We start from the raw sequence: 14010 nt of genomic DNA, 5'->3' as shown, positions 1-14010 counted from the left end.
TAGAGTGTAGCATCACATGATCAAGAGACACTACTTTTTAGGAGAATTAAGTGACTGGAAAAATCAACTAAAATTTGCCTCTATTTTTAGTTATGTATTGTGATTTAACTTCACTCACTAGGTGGAAATAACTGCTGCCCATATCCCTGCGATCAATATTTGAACGCTTTTAATTAAAAAAACCGACTTAATGTATTTTAAGATAATTTAATAAATACAAGACCATCTTCCCCTAATTCATCCTACTATGGTATCTGTAACTCTCTTTTCTAGGCTTAGATACACTACTATGGCATTATTTTTGGAACGCTAAAGTTTTAACATACCAGAATGGTCTTGGTCAATCATATTAAAGATAATCTCCAAATCAGCTTTGTATCTACACAGAGTTTCCACCAAATATGGTTGAACCTAAAATAAGACAGAAAGAGAGAGAGAGAGAGAGAGAGAGAGAGAGAGAGAGAGAGAGAGAGATTAGAAATAATAATATACAATAAATACTCAGTCTATGGTTGAAATCACAATATTGCAACCTATTTTATATCTTGTAAAATATATATTTTAAAATGCAATTTATTTCATGCAAAACCAGCATCCAGAATCCAAATTCTAAACTCTAAAAGATTTTAATTTAAAATTTAATTGAAGATATGCATTATCCTAAGAAAACTTCCAGATTAAACTTCTAATGTACAATAACTCCAGATGTTTATCCATTGGTAACTTTGCCACTTTTTATCCTTCATATTTCAAAAGAAAATTCTCTTAAGGAAGAAACTAATAGAATGCCATTGATTAGTAATGCTAGTGGTTATTTTCCTATGTATACAGTAAGAGTCACATTGCACAATTGTGTATACAAGTTTCTAAATAAAATTAATAGTATTATACAAACCATTTTAACAATGCTATCAATTCAGCCATTTCCTACATTAAGGTGTACGACTAGAGCTTCAAGACTGAGGATCACTACTATGTCCTTTAAAGCCCATCCAAAGGTTGTCACCAAATAGAATTTTTATAATTTCTAAAGTGACAGAAGAAAAACCTATTGAGCATGTAGGGCCTGGAAAGATACGTATGTATCTTCTGTCAGTCATGCAATGGTCTGAAAACTCAACATGTACTTGAATAAAGATTATATACTATTGAAAGTCCCAACTGAAAGACCATTTTAAAATTTGGACTGTATATATTAATATATCCCCATGTTTTGCTATTGTTAAAATACACTGATTTAAATGCTGATTTAATGTTTCATATTGCAGCATACAAAACAAGAACAGTTTTTATCAGTGTGAGAAGCATATATATTTGAATTTCTTTTCTTTCTTGCATATACATAAAAATAGAGGGTATGATCAGAGTAACTGTATTTAATATCTATATTTAAATAATTATAATTAAATATAATTAAATGAAATAATAACATTTTTTCCTTCTGTCTCTGCACACTGTTTGGTCCTGCCCTGCCTCTCTACAGAATGTCCAGCCTGTTGTTCAAAATAAAGTTCAGACCCTCTGAAAAAAAGTTGATCATCCTTGTTCCAAATCACCTCACCTCTTTGATGGGTAGTATGATTTCTAAATTGTCAAAACATGAAAGATATTCCACACTTCCATCCAGAGCCAGGCAAACTAGTCGAGAACGGAGAGTTCTCCAGGGTAGGTCAAGATGCAGAACCGATTCCATGGCAGAAGCCCATTGGCTAAGAGAAATCCTTCCTGTTAAAAAATGAAACGTATTTTATGTTTCAACAAAAGCTCCTTATAAGAGGATGTGATGTGTATTTTATCAAACCACAACCCCCTCCAGTTTCAATTGAAACATCATTGCAGGAGGTATTGTAGCATTGAGATTTCAATAAACTAAATTACAGGGCTACTTTTTAATAAAAACTGGCCAAGCATAGTGGCTAACTTCTAAATGTGGACCAGCTCCCAGAGTTCCACAGCCAGACATGCTCGCTGGGGAATTCTGGGAGTTGAAGTCCACATATATCGAACTGACTGAAATTGAAAATCACTGTTCTAAAGACTGGACCACCAGACAAACACACACCCTCTCATACACACAAACATTCTACCAGCTTCACTAGAGCTTATGAAGTACACTATGTAGAATAGGGAATAGAGAAGGGTGACCAACCTACAGATTGTTGGTATACTATTTGCAGCACATCTCATCACATCACTGAAATCTGGTGGGGAAACAGTTACATTTCAGCACTGAGTTTTAATTTGCTTTTGCTTTTTTTTCTTGTCAACATGAAACATCAGAAATTTCTCAAATGAAATGAAAGGTGTGCAGATTTCAGCTTGTGTGTATATGTGTGATTGTTGGGTGGGGGAGGACTTAAAGAGGAAAATGAAAAAATAATATCTGTCAAAGACAAGGTTATTTCCATCCTTAAGAGTCTTTTTGATATGTTGGTAAGACTAATCAATCAATAAACAATCTTTCCTTAAAAGTCATCCCTTCTTGAATAAAAATGGCTGGTTTCTAACTTGGGGGTAAGATTTAAGTTGGGAATGTTAATTGGATTTTAACATTAAGCTTGCGGTCTTTCCATTCCCTCCCCTTAACCATTAATGGGGGGAGGGTGGCAAAAATCTGGTTTCTCAAATGTTACCTGTTCCTGGTATTGTATGAGGAATGAAAAGAAAAATTAGAAACTTTGATAATTATGAGCTCACAGTTACTCCTCTTAGAATCACAGCTCATCTTTAGCTTACTGTCTGTCTGCTCTGCTCCATCCTCTGTTGGTCACGTCCCCCAACCTTTACTTGAGAAGCTTGGAGGCTACAGAAGAAAGAGAAAAAGCAAAACCTTGCCATAGGCAAAGTCTTAACCTCTTCTGCTTTGGAAATGTAAGCCTGGGTATAACAACAGAATCAATTCCATCCTATACATTCCAGATGTAAATAATTTGTAACTGAAGAGATTCTATATATTGAAGGGTAATAAATGCAACAATGGCAGGAGAACAGCACTTAAAAAAACACAAATAGTGGATATATTATAATTTTATAATCTGAAGCATTGAAAAAATATTATTTCATATGGAATGGGAAATATGAAAATATCAGAATGGTTCTTAACAAGGGAAACTTTTAAAAAAATATGTTTTATTGATTTTTAACATAATCACCTTAATATTTGGTAAACAGCATATTGTCTCGGTTAGTATTTAAAAAACAATAACAATTAATTTCTATAATTCTATAGTCCATATAATGGCTTTGCTTGATTTTCTCTTCTTCCAATAATACTCTCTTTTGCCAACCTTAATACAGTTCTTCTTATTAAATATAGACATTTTTTCATGTTTCTGCAAATAATAACCACATTCAGTGTTTTTTTTGTAAAAAAAAAAAAAAAAGGTGCCGGAACTCACACACAGCTCCAATGGACTGGCAGAAACCTCTAGCACGCTGCATATGGCTCCAGTCAAAAGCCCTTTACAGAGCGGGGGGGGGACCACTTTAGGTAGCTTCCAAGGCGCAGATCACATGAGCAACGTCAGCTGACGGACCGCATTGCCGCGGTTTTTGAGAGGGTGCTTGTTTGAAGCTGGGATGTCTTTTGCCACCTCTTCTGCTGCTTTGGGAACGCACCTGGTCCTTCGAAGAGATTCTCTCCAGAAGCCAATCCTGGTCCCTGGCAGCCAATGTGGGGGTAAGGACAGGTGGCGGGGGGGGGAGCCCTGTGAACCAAGGCAGAGAAGAAGGTCTACTTTCAGGGCTGTGGAAGTGTTTCCGGGTCGACCTTCGATGCCCCTGATTTCCCCAGACAGCTTCCTTTCACCAAGCCAGAGCTTTACTTGTGCTGGTGGCTTAGAAAGAACCAGTTCTTCCCTTCAAAAAAAAGGTGCCGGAACACCGTTCCGGTGTGTTCTATGACAAAAAAAGCACTGAACACATCAATATAAAGCTTATTTTCTAATTGCCTCATCATAGATCCTGTTTACAGAATTCTTATTTAATTTTGTTTTTCCCACAATATTCAAACATTCTTACTGGTTAAGATTTTCTCAAAATTAGTTACACTTAAGTATTTAAGTCTTTTTTCTCATACAAGCCATTCCAACACGTTTACATTTCTCTTTAAAAAAAACCAAAAAAAAACCCCCAGAGAAAACGTTTTTTTTATATAAATCATCCCGACATTTTTATATTTCTCATGTCAAAAAACAAAACACAAAGGAAAAAAGAAAGAAAAAATACTATGTTACTTGAGGGGTTCATCCCTTTTAAATTAATCTTTATTTATATCCAAAATCTTTCTATTTCTTTAACCATATTCAAACAGATGTTTAATTTTTAAATATTCCCTCTGGTAAATCCCATCATCTAATTTCTTAATTTTCACTTTAGCCTTTTTTTTTTTTGCCAAACATCTTTCCTGATCAATATGCTTTGCTGAATCAAAGACTCTTTCCATAATCTTAAAAGTGTTGTTGCAGGTACAAAAGGCAAAACAGATAAGATGTTTTTATAGGAAGGTTTCACCCCTTCGTATTCATTGAGAATCTTTTCCTTTCTTTCTTTCTTTCTTTCTTTCTTTCTTGATTTTATTTATCATTTTTTGTCTCTCAAGTTCTCATAGTTCTCCTGGCAGAATCCATTTTGTCAAATCTTTTTTCTTGTCCTCAAACTTATTTTGTAATCTTAGGATATAGGTTACCTTTTCCATGTCCAGTATTTCCTGTAAGTTTTTTTCCATCTGGGTTAAGTCATACTTTCTTCTATTGTTAAGTTCCATCTTGAAATCTCTGTCCTCTGTCTGATATTCAGTTGTCTGTTTTTACTGCTCACTCTCTGTTTTTATTTTCTGAGAATGTTTGTGTTGTAAAGTTAAATTGGAGATGTGTTCATTTATATTTTCAAAGTTATTTTTAATTTCCTTGTGGTTTGAGATCATTGTTGTTTGGATTAGTTGCAACATAGCATAAATCTCCTTCTGGAAAGTATTTGATTTTTCTTGGTATATCCTTTCTGCAGATCTCTGGTTTTCCATGATAGCTAAAAATCAGGGTTTTCCTTTCTCTACAGACAGCTTTAAAGTCACAGTTGAGTTGGTAACCCAGAAAGGTCAATTCTTGTTTTTAGAGTTTATAATTCTTACTTTGTAGATAGCCCAAAATGTTTTCTTTCTTTTTTGTCACAGCTGTTCTCTCTTATTAAGACATTGAAGGTCACCAAAACCAAGTTATCTTTTCCTGGGCTTTGCCAGTCACTGTAATAAAGCAACTGCTGTTGTATATTTTCATCCACCACTAGATGTCAGCACCAGTCAGTAATAGACAATTGTTTACTTCTATTTTCATGATTTAAAAGGAAAACCTTAACAGATTCCACCAATTTCAAACTTATCCAAATTAAGTCTTATATTCATTTCATTTCAGTATATTTCTGTTTCCCCTGAAAAGTTTAATTTGCCGCTTCCATCTGTAGGAGGGTGTGGCAAAGATTCCCCCCCCCCTTCTCACTTTCGGAGGCTTTTTGCTTCTTGGGGTTTTCCTTTTCTTTTTCTTTTTCCAGAAAATCAATTTTCAAGCAGAAGAGAGAAAATCACTGTTCTTACCCAGTTCCAAACACGTTGTTTACAATCAGCTTAAAGTAGTGCTTTTGGGCTTCGGCTGCTTGTAGCTTGGACTGGACTCTGAAGTTAAGCTAGTCTTTCTCCTGCTGGTTTCTGGAAAGCTTTTTCCAAACCGATCGGATCAACCGCCGTCTTTCCACAATCGTTGGGACTGCCTTCCTTCTTTATTGCCTCTACGGGGCAACCTCAGGCCCATTTAGGGTCCCCTAGCAGGCAGAAATTGGCTGTAGGGTGCAGAGCCCCACAATCCCTCAGCTGCTGTGCTACTGCCCCAAACCAGAAGCCCCTTAACAACTCACCCAAACGTAGTCAACTTTTGAGAAAATTGTAACCTATAAAGATATTTTGAATACTGAAGGGAAACCAAAATTGAAATAAGAGTTGAGAAAACAGGGTATTGGTTCAATAAGGTGGCCTCAATTGCAAATATAATTGAGATATGAGCTGGATAGAAAAGATGTTATAAGCTGGAACTATTTTTATTAGATATAATATTAGAAAAATAAGTTGAGGAAGTATATACTTAATGTTGTATGTATTAATAGCAGTAAGAATTGTATTTGCTTAGTGATTGTAAAATGAAGGAATATTACCTCAAGAAGAGAGGATCAAGAAAACGTTGGAATGTGTAGAAATGGACAGAGCGATATTGAAGGACAAAGAAAAAGAAGACACAGAATAATTTTAAATAAAGGATATAGGTTATCACTGGCCGGAAAAAGGGGTAGAGATCAGGAATTCAATATGTATCTTCAAGTAAAAAAATGAACCCAGACAACATGTTGTTTACTATGCACTTATGATTTGTAAAAATAGAAAATCAATAAAATATTATTTAAAAACCTCCACAAATAGTGGATATATAATTTCATAATCTGAAGCATTGAAAAAACAATATTATTTTATATACCATTGTATTCTCTATTGCTTTGGACTGTGAAACCTGCAGAGAGTTCCCTGCAAATACTGTTATTTTTCGTGAATACTGATAGATATTCTGTACATCTAGGAATTCATTAGTAAGTTTACTAAGTTCATTAGTATGTTCACATAATTGGGCTTTGCAAATAATCACCTGTTAGTGGACAATCTATATTTATGATGCCATCTGCATGCTTTCCTAATTATCCAATACTGACACATGTGGATTCAAGATACTAATGCAACATAGCAATCTTCATTTAAAATCAGGGGCAAGCACATGTCTGAGAAAAAAAAATATCTTAAGGTAGTGTTACACCAAAATTGGAGCACAGAAGAAGAACCTGGTTAGCTATATGCTCAACAGAAATACGGTAGCTCCTCCTGCAAATACATATTGGCAATACCATGCTTCCAGAATGTCTCTTCTGCACTATCAACATTCCTTATCTATGGAAGAATTAGACTTCAAATGCAGCTGTTAATTATCAGAGGTTTTTTGTCTTATGTGGTAATTGTATATGAAGCAACAGTCGTGTAATTCTTTAATTGCAGTGTCAAGAGGGTTGCAACATATGCTTTTTCTTTTTTTGTTCATATTGAGATAATGAATAATCTCTGATCTTTCCCCCCCCCCATCAACAGTCACAAAGTAGGATGAAGCAATTTCCCTTTGGTAATACCAAGCCAGGAGCAACCAGGAGCAGGATTTGAAAGGTCAAGGTAGCAATCATATGCTTTTTGGGCACAGCATGAATCTTACAGTCATGGGCAACATCTTGATTCTTTGTCTCTTCCAATGATATCCCTAGCCATGAATGTGAAAAGGAAGGAAGATAAACTGGTATCTCATTTGTACAGCAAGATGTTTCTCCTTAGTGGGAAAAGCATAATTAATTCAAGTGTGCCCGATACTTCTGAGCTATTGAGGATCTTCAACTTACCTAAATTACCTAAGATTTCAGGCCACTTTTACTATATGATATATCAATTTACAAAATTTGGACAGAAGATAGAAGGAGATACTTATAATTTATTGGAGGATTCTTTCAATGTCTCATAAATGGCTGTTTGGGACTGGATATGTATTGCCCCCTACAAGGGAAATCAGACTAAGATACCAATGACATGTAAGTCGGTACTACTTTTATTGTAACAGTATCTTGCAAATCTGAATGTGCTTTTCTCCCCTCCCTTTTATCTTCATGTGATCTAAAGAGAGGCTTGTCTGAGATTTTTTCTCAATTTTCTTTCTTTGTCCAGGCTTAGTTCCGTTTTGTCTGTTGTCTGGGTAAAGGCTCTTCTTCCTGTCCTGCAAGGCTCTCCACAGACAAATATGCCCATAGATGTATTTGTCTACAACACATTACATGATAGTCAACTTTTGATCAGGTAACTCTTCCACAATAGCTGTTTTGTCGGTATATCCTGGCCTCAAAATATTTCCTAGTTCTTTTGAAGGAGAGTCTCTACCTCTCATCTGATTTTATTCAGATTGTTACTAGAATCACAAGGCTGGAAATAACCATTTAAGCCATTAGATAGAGTCCTCTACTCAGGGATCCAACTTAAAGCTCCCCAGACAGTCAGGTATCTCTCTAATCCTGTCCTGAACACATCCAATGAACACAAGACCACTGCTTTTCCAGGGAATTTGTTGTATGCTATTGAATTGCTCTTACTGTTAGGGAGTTTTTTCTAACGTTCAATTGAAATCTGATTTTCTGTAACTCACATCATTTCATATTCTGCACTCTGGGACAAGAGAAAACAGGTCTTAAAGTTCTCTATGACAATATTTCAAGAGTTTGAAGACCACTATTATTATATTCAGTTAGCCTTTTTCAAAACTAAATATCCTTCAATCCCTTTTCATAGGACTTGGTTTTCAATCCCTTGATTTCCTTGCCATCATTTTTTGAATATGTTCTAATGTCTCTGCATCCCTTTTAAAAGGTGATCCCCAGAACTCTCAGAATAAATTGGAACAATTACTTCCCTTGATTTGGTAAATATACTTATGTTAATACAAGTAATGAGATACTAAATTCTGCTGCTAGAATGGTCTGAAAAGGACATTGCACACTGGAAACGTTGTCACTGGAATTCTTAAAAAACAAGAATTACAGAGTTGGAAAAGATCGCATGAGTCATTTTGATCAGCCTCCAAGCTCATGCACTATTTTTGGGGCAGCAGTGTCCATTATTCTAAATAATTTGATGTCACCCATAAATTGCATCTTTACTCAATCCAGCCTCATTTATGAATGATTCATAGTGGCATCTGTCCCATACAAATCTAGAATCTATTGCTTCTGTTCTTTTGTTATACAATTCACTACTTTTACAGCTCTTTGTCACATTTTCTTCCTGTAACTTGCAACATACGAAATTACTTGTACATAAAAGGAAACACAAAACTGACAAACAAAATGAAACACTTTTTCAAATCACATTACCTGTGCAAATTGGATCATACTGGGTAAAAGCTGCAATGAGGTCTGATTTGTGGGTATAAAGTTTCTCTTGCAAACACTTTAAAGCAGAAAGCTCAATGGCAGTCACTCTACAAAGAAAATTATTAAACTGGGCAATTAGAACAACAAAATCTCTTTACAGTTCCATGTCAGAGCACAGAATTTTAGGATTTCTGAAACTCCCACATGGAGAACAAACAAAATACTTAAACATAATGGTAAACTTGAGTAGTGCTACATATCCAGTTAGAAGAATTGAAAAAAATAAACTTGCATTTAGGAAAACAGCTGCATGAGTGGCAATATAATCTCAATAGTTCTTGTAGTCAGAGATTTTATATTACTAATTTACATTTTTTTTCTTTAGTTATAAACTAAAAAAAAGTTGAAAAAGTGAGGAAATCTAAGCAAAGTGGCCAATCAGGAAAGTATGTACATCCAACAGAAAGATGCTTACCACATTTACATACAATAAGGATGAAACAAAGCATAAATAAGTAAGGGCTATACTGGATTAAGTACAAATTGAGTTTGATGGTTATTAGCATTACTATCCTAAATTTCAACTTTTCTGGCAGTCCTACAAACAGCATTTTACCTTCGTACTGCTAGGGCTGATCAACAGCTAGTTTTGTGGAATAGAAGCAAATGTAAGCAAAACTGTTAGCCATTGTTGCCAGTTAGGTTTGAAAAAGGTAGGAGGAGGACCAAATTGCCTCTGGCACAAGCTAAAGGAGCTCTTGGCTATCACTGGGCTATCAGTGAATTAAAATCATAGGTTGGCCCTTAATTCTAAGACAACCAGACATCAAGTACATGTACTCCTCGAGTTACGAGTATAATGGAGCCTGCCCATTCCACTCGTAACTCAAAAAATTGTAGAGTGAATCTCGTACCTTGAACGAGATTACTCCCTTGCTCATTAAAACGCAAGCACTCGTTAAGCGAACATGAGATATCTCAGGGTGGGGAAGGCCATGGAGGGCCTATAGTGATGGGACAGGTCCCCAAGGCCTCCCCGACCCCCTAAGATACCACATGCTTCCCCCTCCCTTCCTGCCACGCTGGACTCACCTGGAAAAGATCTGTCTTCTCTCTGCCACGGTTCCTGCTGCCGCCCAGATCTGAGGCTAGGGGATGCTTCCACAACCCCTGGCAGCCCGATCCGGGCTCCAGAGCCCTTTTCCAGGCCGCTGCCACCCGGATTTCAGGCCAGGGAACACTTCCACACACTCCTGGCCCGATCCAGGCTCCCAGAGGCACATGGAAGTGTCCCCCAGCTTCAGTTCCATTCTCTGTTGCAGAGAACAGAGGCCTAAAATACCATGAGATCACGCAAGTTCAGTAGCATGAGATCTCGCCCCACTGATCTCACGTGATCTTGCATTACTTTAGGCTTCCATTCTCTGCGAACGCACCGAAGGCCTGGAGCAACCAAGAAAGTAAAGGATCTCAATCTTCGTAGGTTGAGTATTGATGGCCTGGTGCCTAGGGAGACCCAGGGTAGGAGTGGGGAAGGAGGGAATAACCAGAGTGAATGTTGTAGAGCCACTGCGGTCGCTTGTAAGAGCGAACGACTGCCATGGTGCTGCAATATTCGTAACTTTGGGACTTGGTTGTAAGCACTAGGGGGCACTCATCATGTAACTTTGAACGAGCGTTAAGTGAACGTTTGTAACTCGGGGATTACCTGTAATATATACCAATGGATAGTTTAGCATTCTGTTTCCAAATATGTATATTATTTTAAGCCAGACATGTCAAACACAAGGCCCGGGGGCCGGATGCGGCCCACGAAGTGGTTTCATGTGGCCCGCGAAGCCATCCTGGAAACAGTGAGGGAACGGCCCCCGCTGCCTTGGCCCTGGCCCAGGCCGGCCAGGAGCCAATGTACAATTTTGTGGTGGCCATCTATGCTGAAACTTATTCAGTCTTAGCTCCACAAGGCCGTCTAGAAACAGCGAGGAACCAGCTCCTGCCACATCACCCCCACCCCCTGGGTGCATGCTGGGGAGGTGTCACCCTTTGTGAGGAAAGAAGAAATGGACCATGCCTTGGCGCTTGCCCCAGTCCCACCCCCTTCTGTCAGAGACCCTCAGATCTGTCTCACTCCTGCCCAGGCCCCCACAAGCACCCTTGACGCGAATGATGTAGAGCTGGCCATGCCCACCCAGTAGGCCACACCCACTCCATCCATGCTCACCCAGTAGGCCACACCCATCCTGGACACACCCACCTAGCCCCCTGAGGGCAACCGCAATGCTGATGCGGCCCTCAATGAAATTGAGTTTGACACCCCTGTTTTAAGCAATAGGCATGCTTTTTTAGTCTTACCTTTGACGAAGCGTCTGCTTACGTGTAGATTTGCTGACTTGATACTGAACAAAACGAGGAATCAAATCTGGATTTAGTTTGATATAGGCCCCACGATTGCTTCCTTCTTCATAGTAGTTTGAGGCGGAAAAAATAGTGATGACCTATTTGAAAAAGAACACAACTATCACTTGAAATACAGTATGCTTCAAACCAGACTAGTGACAAGTGAACAAATGACAGAATTAACCAAGCATTATGCTATAATTCTACATACTGTGAGCACTATATAAGTAGCTTTTTCCATTGTTGGGAAAAAAAAAAGAAAAAAGAAGTTTTCATAGCTATGGCTCAGTGTATCTAAAAAGTGAAAATAATCAAGTTCTGAACACATCTTTTAATGTGTTTTGATGCACACATATTATAGCTCACTCCTACATATCAAAAATGGAATAACTATAAATATCCATTTCCTTGTATATAAAGCTTCTCCCTCATCAAACTTTCTACATTCTCAGATATAGAAGAGATTTTGTGTGTATTGAAGGAAGGACAAGAAAAATAAGTCATCCAAACTTCTGGCAGTCATGATGTTTTCCAATGTATGGAAGAGGGCAGAACAAAAAATGGCAAATAGAGTTATAGCAATTTCCTACAGAAGCAGAAAACTAACATAACTATTTGCCAATAGAATATTTTTCTCTTTTCAGCTAGTCTTTCCATCTAAATATGGAGTACTGATTCTTCCTTATTCTGCATTGTGGAAAAAATGAAATCATGATTAAAACTCAAGAAATTACACTGTGGTATGATTAAGTACCCTTTTGGTGGATAATGATTGCCATGTCAATACTGAGTTGGAGCTGTTTTTCTAGTACAATCTGGTAAAATCTTTCTAGCTGGTGAATGTTTTTGTGAAATTTGAACTTTAAAGTACCAATTACCTTTCCATTATGACTGATCTCATAACCTTCCTGTTTGCATTGGTGAGACCTGATGAGCAATTTCAAATTATAACGCTGCAGCAATCTGGCAGTAATATCTGGACCAAAGTAACAACCTCCTCCTCGAATTTTATTTGGTGAACAACCATTCTGATGCTTAGGATCACTCCAGAGAATATCCATCACCTTTCCATGCAAATGAATGAACATAAAATAATCCTATTATCTTCCGGTATTTGAAATACTGGAACTCATGTCTTTACTGATTCCCACACATGATATGTATGACAGTGAAACTTATGATACTGATGGACTAATTAGAATGGTAAGAAAGTTAAATCACAATGCAGTCTGGTTTTGATAACTGCAGTTGAGAAAATTATCTCTCTAGCTTCAATGAAATAGACCCATGTTGACACACTCTGCCCATCTTCTAGCAGTTGATTCTACCATCTGGTGGTAAATAAAGTTTAAATAAAGTGCTTAGAGGGAACTTCCCCAAATGGGAGACAATTACAGTATAGACGCCCAGTTATTGATATATTAATAAGAATATAAGGCCTTTTTATCATCACAAAAATGGAATCTCTAGGAGACAGGAGCTGCACATTACCCCACATTTTCTGTTAGCATGCAAGTATTTGTTATAAACAAACAAGACAAATTTGGGGTGGCAAATTTCTAGTAGAAATCCTTTATTCAGCTTGCAGTTGGTTACTCAATTAAAGCTTTATTTACGATCTTTGTTACCAGTTTGAACATCCTTATAACTCATATTTTGGAAAAAGAGGCGATATATAAAGTTTCAGCATACTTGTTCCTTTTCTTTTGCTGTTAATTCTGGAGATGCATATGTGGTAGTCAAGTTGTAAGGCTTAAGACACTGTGCATTCTGAAATGGGCTAGAACTGGGTCTGTCATGGGTGCCATCAAGATTGTCTTTAACATCACTCGCTTCCTTGGCATATTGTCTTCTCTCACAGGATGCTAATGTAGACTTTATTACATTTTTCTTGGATATGTCTTGCCCAGAATTGCATTTTTTTGTTTCTGTGAGATTGATACTGGTTTTCACAAGATTTGTTCTCTGTGGCTCATGGATTGCTTCCCTATTTGACTTCACTGGCCTCAGCAAAGACTTCAACTATGAAGATAAAATTTATGATCATTATCCTCAGAGCAAATACATTGATATATATAGATATGCAAATGCTGTTTGGTCAGGAATAGATTAATCTGTCTTTCAGTGTATGGTGGGAGCCCATTCCAAATGTAAGTGGAGACACAAAGAAAAAAAACATACTTAAAGGATATGTATGTATGTATGTACTGTATGTATGTATGTATGTATGTGACTATGAAGACAAATCTTTGGAATGTACCCTTATTGTTTGACAAAGAAATGTCAAAGAATTATACTGCATAGAATTACATGTAGTTGTTCTTTCATTAACATTTCTTTCAAACTTCTTTGTCATCAGTTTAAACGATTGGAAAGCACCATCTAAAAAGAATTTTTTTCCTTTCTGAAGAACTTGCTTAAAACAATATCTTCGGTTAGAAGATTTGAGATCCACCAATAATATATCCCCCCTCTGTGCCATGGACTCCTTGCATCGGACTATGTATTCTAGGACGGTCCTGCTGGCCCTGCGCGACTCACCCCTCGCGCAGGCCTGGCCCAGCAACATTCCTAGGGCCTACCTCAAGGACGGGACATGGAACCCCGAGAGGTGGCATGCAGGGGCCA

At 37.4% G+C, this 14010-nt stretch overlaps 1 protein-coding gene across 1 annotated transcript in view; it reads right to left on the bottom strand.

Annotated features, from left to right (window-relative positions):
- Window positions 1–215: 215 nt before the first annotated feature.
- PPEF1 (protein phosphatase with EF-hand domain 1) overlaps window positions 216–14010 on the bottom strand; it is a 55945-nt gene continuing 42150 nt past the window's right edge. The window contains exons 10-15 of the mRNA XM_029285980.1: window positions 13075–13404; window positions 12261–12446; window positions 11338–11480; window positions 8986–9092; window positions 1562–1725; window positions 216–411 (exon numbers count right to left, since the gene is read on the bottom strand). Coding sequence (XP_029141813.1) covers window positions 310–411; window positions 1562–1725; window positions 8986–9092; window positions 11338–11480; window positions 12261–12446; window positions 13075–13404 — 1032 coding nt within the window. The 3' untranslated portion in view covers window positions 216–309. The remainder of the gene's footprint in view (window positions 412–1561; window positions 1726–8985; window positions 9093–11337; window positions 11481–12260; window positions 12447–13074; window positions 13405–14010) is intronic.

Source organism: Protobothrops mucrosquamatus, unplaced genomic scaffold (genome assembly GCF_001527695.2).
Source record: "Protobothrops mucrosquamatus isolate PMUCROS unplaced genomic scaffold, P.Mucros_1.0 scaffold_198, whole genome shotgun sequence".
Lineage (NCBI taxonomy): Eukaryota > Metazoa > Chordata > Lepidosauria > Squamata > Viperidae > Protobothrops > Protobothrops mucrosquamatus.
The sequence above is the reverse complement of the archived record's forward strand: the minus strand, read 5'-3'. Positions and strand labels throughout refer to the sequence as shown.